This window comes from Corvus brachyrhynchos, unplaced genomic scaffold (assembly GCF_000691975.1).
Source record: "Corvus brachyrhynchos isolate BGI_N302 unplaced genomic scaffold, ASM69197v1 scaffold200, whole genome shotgun sequence".
Lineage (NCBI taxonomy): Eukaryota > Metazoa > Chordata > Aves > Passeriformes > Corvidae > Corvus > Corvus brachyrhynchos.
The window spans coordinates 4,497,711-4,505,680 of NW_008236184.1; the positions used below are offsets into that span (position 1 = coordinate 4,497,711).

The 7,970-nt window shown below is 62.4% G+C and overlaps 2 protein-coding genes across 2 annotated transcripts in view; one reads left to right on the forward strand and one right to left on the reverse strand.

Annotated features, from left to right (window-relative positions):
• Positions 1-150: 150 nt before the first annotated feature.
• On the forward strand, positions 151-2,349 carry CIB1 (calcium and integrin binding 1; the record flags this gene model as incomplete). The annotated part of the gene is made up of 5 exons (XM_017736908.1): positions 151-255; positions 622-775; positions 1,025-1,143; positions 1,217-1,305; positions 1,578-2,349. Coding segments are annotated over 5 exons (489 nt in total), but the record flags the coding sequence as incomplete, so codon positions are not given.
• Positions 2,350-3,777: 1,428 nt separating this feature from the next.
• The window catches only part of SEMA4B (semaphorin 4B), a 6,090-nt gene continuing 1,897 nt past the window's right edge, over positions 3,778-7,970 (reverse strand). Inside the window, exons 4-14 of the mRNA XM_017736918.1 lie at positions 7,772-7,870; positions 7,556-7,667; positions 7,204-7,320; positions 6,946-7,103; positions 6,571-6,752; positions 6,335-6,485; positions 5,989-6,199; positions 5,793-5,908; positions 5,489-5,652; positions 5,321-5,415; positions 3,778-5,177 (exon numbers count right to left, since the gene is read on the reverse strand). Of these exons, the coding sequence (XP_017592407.1) occupies positions 4,402-5,177; positions 5,321-5,415; positions 5,489-5,652; positions 5,793-5,908; positions 5,989-6,199; positions 6,335-6,485; positions 6,571-6,752; positions 6,946-7,103; positions 7,204-7,320; positions 7,556-7,667; positions 7,772-7,870 (2,181 nt within the window). The 3' untranslated portion in view covers positions 3,778-4,401. The remainder of the gene's footprint in view (positions 5,178-5,320; positions 5,416-5,488; positions 5,653-5,792; positions 5,909-5,988; positions 6,200-6,334; positions 6,486-6,570; positions 6,753-6,945; positions 7,104-7,203; positions 7,321-7,555; positions 7,668-7,771; positions 7,871-7,970) is intronic.

The window sequence follows — 7,970 nt, forward strand, 5'->3', positions numbered from 1 at the left end:
GTGGCACCCCCGGCCGACACGCTCCCGCCCGGCAAAGTTGGCAGGAGCTGTGGGAATGGGCCGCACGGCCCTGGGAAGCGCGGCTGGTGCCCAGACGGGCTACTGCCTTCCCGCTCGCACCACAGAGCCGCTCTTTTTCTTGCCTCTTAAAGTGCCTACAAGAGGTTCAGTGAACTGCTGCCAAAGGAGGAGAGGGAGAGCGCCATCTCCGCGCGGGTTCCCAAGAGCCACATCCTGACGCTGCCTGAGCTGCGGGTATGGTGCCTGGCAGGCACGGCACACTGCTGCTCCTGGGTTAAGGGCGTGTTTTGGCAGGGCCCCATGTATCAACCACGGCCTCGCTGTGCCAACAAAGAGCTTCCTTATCCCCACCGAGCAACCGAGGATCCCAGGGATCCCTGCTGTGGAGGATCCTGGAGATTCCTGCTCTGCCACAAAGGATCCTGCTTATCCCTGCTGCACGGGGCTGCATCCTGGGAGGCAGGTTTGACCATGCCATGGGTGACAGAGCAGTGACAGAGTGGGACACCTGCTCACCTGCCAAAACAGTAGCCACAGCCAGTGTGTGCCTGATGAAGCCAGAATGGCCCAGCCCTGCCTGAGCCATTCCCATGTCTACAGGCAAACCCCTTCCAGCACCGGATCTGCCATGTGTTCTCAACCTCAGAGACCGGGGATGACAGCATGTCGTTTGAAGACTTCCTCGATATGCTGAGTGTCTTCAGCGATTCCGCCACCTCTGACATCAAATCCCACTATGCCTTCCGCATCTTTGGTAAGGCTGGAGACAGGTGCAGTGTTCTGGGATCCCTGCACCTTGGGGAAGCAGGAGCAGGGTGATGAATCAATGTTCAGAAGGGCTGGCAGTGCCCTTGGAGCACCCACCTGGATGGTGGCTTTAGGAACTCCCTGTGGGAATGGGTGGTTTGGCACAGTGAGGTGCACGGAGCAGTGCAGTGCTGGTGCTTGTGACTCTCTGGGGTCACTGTGGCCCTGCTAAAACCTACCTTTTCCCTCCCCACAGACTTTGATGAAGATGGGATTCTAGACAGGAAGGACCTGGAGCAACTGGTGAACTGCCTGACAGGGCAGGGTGAGGAGTCCCGGCTGAGCAGCGCAGAGATGGAGCAGCTCATCCAAAATGTGAGGCCAGCTGGCCAGGGCACGGGCATTGCATGGCCCCAGGCACAGAGCTCACCGCTCGCCTTCCCCACAGATCCTGGAGGAGTCCGACATCGACAAGGACGGCACCATCAACCTCTCTGAATTCCAGCACGTTGTGTCCCGCTCCCCGGACTTTGCCAGGTGCGGTGGTCTCCAGAGGCTGGCTGGGGGTTTATCACCCTGATTGCTGAGCTGGCACTGGGGCAGAGCTAGTGGTGGCAGGAGGGCAGGGCTGCCCTGTGCCAAGTCAGCCGTAATGGCAGAGGGAACTGCATCCCATGCTGGCTCTGCATCCCAGGCTGGCTCTACACAGCCTCTCCTGCACGGGGATTCTGGTTCCTGCAGTGCTGGGTGCTTGTAAACCCTTTGTGTGACCTAGCAAGCAGGTGCAGAACCTGTCATGTCTCTTGCAGCTCCTTCAAGATTGTCCTGTGAGCCTTGTGGCTGTCCAGCAGCACTCCTCCAGTTCCTCCAGCACTCCTCCAGTTCCTGCAGCTCTTTGTAGGCTCAGCCATTTCCTCTTTCAGGGAGCACAGGCCTGGCCCCTCAATGGCCTGGCTGTGCTGAAATGCCTTGGGCAGGAACCCTCCTGCTCCCCTCTCAGGTGCTTGCTTGGCAGCAGGGGGTCCCAGGAATCTGCCTCTCCTGCAGCCCCTCTGCACTCCTAGCACTGGAATTTGAATCCCTATGCATTCCAAGGGCAGCTCTGCAAGTGAGGGAGGAAGAGCTGCTCTTGCCTGCACCAGCACCGCCCCTCTCTGCCCTCAGGACCAATTCCTATGTTGTGCCTTCCAGCAGCAGGCAGGGAGCTGCCTCCCCTGCCAGCCTCTTCCTGCCTCTCCTGTGTTTCTGGGAGCCTCCCTGCTGCCACACGGATCCATTTCTCTGAGCAATAACGTGAACATGGATCCTCTGAGCAATAACCAAAATGTGGATCATTTTTCATGACCAATAACCCAAACGGGGGTGCTTTCTCTGAGCAGTCACTGAAGTGTCACTGTACAGGTGCCACCCCACAGCAGAGCTGTTCCCCACGGCTGTGCTCAGAGCCTGCTCTCCTCCTCCTCCTCACTTTCTCTCTCCGCCCCTCTTCTGGCTCCAGCCCAGCAGCTGCTCTGCTGCCCTGGCCTCTTCCTCCCCCAGTCCTTGCGAGGACACAATTAAAGGGCTCCGGTTTCACCCTTGCTCTTTGCTGCCTTTGTCCAACTGTGGGACGGGTGCCACGAGGGTGTTGGGGACATTGGCTCCTGCCAGGCCCCTCTGCTTGTGTGCCAGCCACCACTCTAGGGGATAGGTTCCATGTCCAACTCCACGACAGCCCTTTCTGTGGACCACCTCCTTCCCTCCGTCCTCCACACTGGGATCCTTCTGGCAGCACAAAGAGCTCAGCACTGGAGGCACCAAGGGAAATCCTGGGCAGGCGAGTGGTACCATCATTGCGGGCAGCACCAGGGTCCTTTGTCCTTGTTCCGGCATCGTCTCTGCCCTGGCCTGCAGCCAGTGGCCCTGCCAGGCCTAGTGTGGGGCCTGGGGCCCCCCAAGCCCCCATGCTGGGGCAAAGCAGCTGATGGCTCTCAGGGCTCTGGCATGGCTGTTTCTCACACAGTGGCTCCTGCTCCTGGCGCTGCCAGCCCTTCCAGCTCACTGCCCCATGGTGCTGACGGTATCTGCCCGCTGAGAGGCCTGTGCCCCTGCAGCCCCAGGGCCATGTCTGCTGGAAGCTCACCAGCCAACGCCTCCAGTGGCTTTTTTGATGTCCCAGAACAGGCTGTGCAGGAAGTTCAGTGCATGGGTCCAGCTGGGAGCAAGGCAGTGCTGGTCCCTCGGGGGAATCCTGCCTGGACACGCCAGCTCTGTGTGGAGCTCACCACTTCCCCCAGCCCTGACCTGGCACTGCTGGTGCGTCCCCGTTGTGTGAGGGCTCAAAAGCAGCACTGCACTGCAATCCCAGTCCTGGCCCTCAGCCACCATGGAGTCAGGTCCTGCTGGCAAAGCGTCCAGGGTCTGCCCACAGCAAAGTGGGATGGGGACAAGGACCTGGTGCTCCCTGGGCAGGCAGTGGGTCCCACATGTAGCACAACACTGTAGTCCTGGGAAGGGGGCTCTCACAGCCTCTTTCCTGCTGGGGGCTGCCCTCCTCCCAGCCCCAGGCACCAAATTTTCTTACTCCTGGTCACCTCTGCCTTCTGCTGTTTCTTATGATACCAGGATGGCATCACCCCAGTGCTCTGTGCTCCCCCACCACAGGGACTCCCTGCTCTGCCTGCACCACACTGCCACAGCACAGGCCTCCAGGCACAACAGCCCCAGGACAGCCGAGGGCTGCCCGAGTGACAGCATGCCAGCAGGTCACAGGGACTGTCGGCACAGCCCCAGGCAGTGTCCCTCCACAGGCACACAGCCACTGTCCCTGCAGCGTGCCCTGGCCCAACGCTCAGCCAAGCACATGAGGAGGGAACTCCACAGATCTGATGGCCAGGAAAGTCCTCTGGCTCCCTCTGAAGCCATGGGCAGATCTTCCTCCAACTGCAGTGAGAGCCAGACATGGCTCCTCTCCATGGGGCTAACTGGGATGGTTCTGGCCTAGGAAGGCACTCAGCCCTGCCGCACACACACGTGTCTGAAGGACTTTATATAAAAACAACAGACGTTTCCGCACACGCACATGGGGCCGCGGGGGTGTCCCTGCCCACCCAGCGTGGGGGAAGCTGCTCCCAGCTACCCTTCCCCGGACACAATTCACATTTTCCACATATTAAAAACGTACCAAGCACAGACACACAGCACATGCCGCAGGGCTGGCACCGCCCAGCCGCACGTGTGGCCCTGGGTCCCACAGCGGGACGTCACAGTGAGTTGGGGCACGAGGGGTCTGCGGCTGCCCCCTCCTGCCCTCTGCATAGAGGGGGTCAGGGCCCAGCAGAGCTGGGGCCGCACCAGCAGCCTGAGCCAGGAACCGTGTCTATCCCTGCAGCAGGGACACTGGGCTGGAACCGTCCTGCAGGTCCCTGGCAGGGATGTGGCACCTCTCACACCCACAGCCACCAGTACCAAGATGATGCCCAGGGAGCCTGCGAGGGTTTAGACCCCACTGGCTGGTGGGTGCTGCTGCAGAGTGTGGGTGCCAGGCTCTGGGCATGCACACACAGACAACATGGACCCCAGCTGTGGTTCACGGTCCGGCGAGGCTCAGCAGAGCAGAGGAGGTCGTGGGTAAGGGCTTGGCTCTCATCCCCCTCACACCACTGAGTCCTGGATCTCGGAGCCCAGGCGCACCCGGGGTCTTTGGCAGGCGGGAGACACCTCCACGAAGCTGTCCCGGACATGGAGAGGTCTCTTCTCTGACTCAGAGAAGGTGCGTGGGGGTCCTGGGGGCTCATGCACGGGGGTACTGACAATGTAGTTGTCCTGCAGGGCCTGGTAGCCCTTGTGCTCAGGAGCCGTGCTAGGCAGGCTGCTGCCATTCAGGGGCAGACTCTCCACTGGCTTGCGGGGCGGCTTCTGGTGCCTGCCAGGGTCACTGGGCTCCAGCAAGGCCTTCATGCCGTCACGATGCCGGTGCAGGACAAAGAAGGCCAGCACGAGGACGGCAGCAGCAAAGAGCACACACATCACCAGGAACTCGGTCCAGTAGGTCTTGCCGTCCAGCCGTGCTGCAGCACTTCCCACCGCTGACGTGCTCCGGGATGTGCTGACTGTCTCCAGGGTGTCGCGGCCAGCAGCCACCTTCCTGCCAGAGTCTGGTGGCCCAAGGGCTGGCTCTTGCACGCCCACGCAGTAGCTGGCCATCAGCTTGCGGAATCCCTCCTCCAGTGACCAGCACTCATAGGTGCCTGCACGCTCTGGGCTGCCCACCAGAATGAGGGCCCCGTCGGGCAGCACCAGGTAGGAGGCGTTGACAGGTGCCCCGTCATGCAGCCAGCGCCGTGAGGCCAGGTTGGAGAGCAGCCGGCACGGCAGCGGCCGCACCGCATTGGGAGGCAGCTGGATCTGCTGGCATGGTGCACCTGAGGCTGCGGATAGAACCCATGGGGACATCAGGGAGGGGACCCCAGCTGTGGGCAGGGGGCTGATGGGAGTGTGGTGGAGCAGGAGTCTGGGGTGTGTGGGAGCCCCCGGGACACGTGCTCACACAGCAGCACCAGTGGGAGCTCACCTGGGGGCAGGAGGATGCGAGGACGGGGCTGGGAGGCATTGGCCAGCTGGCAGAGCCGCTCCGTGTCAGCATCCTCGATGTCCTGTGCCCAGAGCCTGGGAACAGAGTGAGGGCAGGGCAGTAGGGTGCTGTGAGGTGCAGGGGAATGGAAGAGGGTGCAGCACTTACTGTGGATGTGCCGGGGGATGTGGGGTGACCCTGCGGCAGGCACCCCGGCTCCAGGCGCAGAAGGGGTCCCGTGCCAGCACACATTCCCCACAGCTGCGGTACAGGCTGCAGTTGGCAAAGGGCACCTGGGCCACTGCTGTGTAGGTGGCTGCATAGACAAGGCCCTGCGGGAGGGGACATGCTGGGGTCAGCAGGGTGGGCTTCTGCACACCCCTGACTTCCCAGGTCTCTGTCCCCCAGCCCACAAACAGGACCTGCCCCAAGCAGGCTGAGCCCCCAGTGCCCCCCTTGCCCTGGCTCCTGCCTGGTCCTGGTCCAGCAGCAGCTGGAGAATGGGCTGCCCAGCAGGGAAGAGGCGGATCTCCTCAATGATGTGCACTCCGTGGTTCACCCGCACAGCTTTGTGCAGCCGCCCATCATCTGCAAACAGAGGGGCTGTGCTGCACAGGTCTGGGGTGCATGGTACACACCCTGCCCCGCCAGAGCCCGCCTGCACCCACCCGTGCCCAGGAAGAGGACATCATAGGTGCTGTGCAGGCCCTGCGCACGGTGCACGCCGATCTGCTGGTAGCGCCGGTGGCTCTGCAGCAGCAGGGGCTGGCTGCCCACAGGGCTGTCCCTCAGGAAGTGGTCCTTGATAAAGTTCAGCACCCGATCTGGCATCTGCAGTGATGAATTGATCTTCAGGTGCCGTGTGTGGCTGGTGATGCACTGCAGGGAAAGGAAGGGGCTCAGCAGGGCCTGGGGAAGTGGGTGGGTACCATGCTGTGGCAGCCACTGGGACCAGGAGAGCAACGGGGGCAGTGCTGCACCCTGTGCTTAGGCAGGCGCCAAGGGACCACCTACCATGCCTGGCCGGGGCTCTGGCACAGGGCCGGTGTCTGTGTACCACTGCTGCGTTTCGCGGTTCACCTCCTTGTAGAGCCCACCAAAGGCACGCTGCACACTGCGCATGGGGAAGGCGCAGACGGCCGAGCTGCCCAGTCCACCCTTGTTCCTGGTGGGGAGAGGCAGAGCCCACGGCAAGATCAGGCCCTGGCTCTGACGAGCCCCCCATGCTGCCCTGGGTCCCCACCACTCACCACTGCGAGGTGAAGACACCGTAGAAGAGTGTCTCCCTCCAGTGCAGCTCGCCCGGGGTGAGCACAAAGATGTCCTGCAGCACGTTGAAGGGGAACCCGTCCTCAGGGTGTGAGCAGAGCAGCTGTGCCTTCAGGAAGGTTGTCCACCGCCGCTGCAGCACGCGCTCCCCGCCCTGGTCCCCCTGCACAGCACAGTAGGTCAGGGTGCGATGCCATGGCCATAGCCGCAGGGAACCCCACGGGCTGAGTGAATGGAGCAGGGGTCCAGGCACCAAGGGCTGGAGATATGCAGGATGGTACCACATCCCCCCCCGCCCCAGAAGTGAGTCACACCCCAGGCACAGCCCCCACACAGCCCTGCTGCCTTATGCCTACCTTGCATACACGTGCAATGCGGGAGACGATGGTGTTCTCAAAATAGTCAAACTCCTTCCCGGTCTCACTGAAGAAGAAGTAGACCTTGTCGTCGTCGCCCTCGGGGTTGCCAGCAGGGAGGCTCTCCCGCAGGTAGGCTGAGCCCACGAACGCTGGGTCTGGGGGCACAAGGACCCTCAGCACCACTGGCCCCATCCCTCACCTCCCACCCCTTGGGGGAGAGGGACCCCAACCAGCCGTGCCAGCCCCGGCACTCACCTTGCAGCCAATTGAGAGAGTTCTCGGTCTTGAGGGCGATGCGACTCTCCTGGCTGCGGGAGATGGTCGGCTCATTGCCCTGGAAGTTGCTGACGGTCCCGGCGTAGAGCTCGCCGTCTGCCAAAGACATATTCCCGCTGGGACCTGCCATGCGCCACCAGCACGAGCCTGCTTCCTGCTGGGGTCTGTGATAGCCTGGCCTTGGCTCAGCTTGGCCGGGCAGACGCAGGGAGGGGGAGGCACAGGAAGGAGGGCAAAGGTCCCAGGGCACTGCAGGGAGGGTGAGGGTTCCAGGGTGGCACAGAGGCAGTGCAAGGAGGAAGGGCAAGGGTCCCAGGGTGTTGTGCCTTACCGACCATGACAGCTGTGGAGCGGTACTCAGGGTCAAAGGGGCAGCGTCCCTTCCCGTCCTCCAATACCACCTTCCCCGATGCGTCCCGCTCCAGGCTGAAGTGCTGCACGTTCTGCAGCAGGATGAGGCTGTAGCACTTGTCCCAGTGCCAAGGACCCCACTGAAGGGCCCTGATGGCATAGGGGGACCTGCAGGGGATCCTGTTCCTGTACTCACAATGTAGGCGCAAGCCGGGCTAAAGGCGCAGGTCCCACAGGTGTACAGGTGGGTGCTGTTCAGCTGCAGCAGCAGCTTGATGTAGTTGTGACAGTCCCTCTGTGGGGGTCAGAGGACCCAACTCAGCCCTTGGCTCAGCTGTCTCACCCACACCCACCCCACACTGGGCACTGCCCACCCCCACCACAGCCCCCGATGC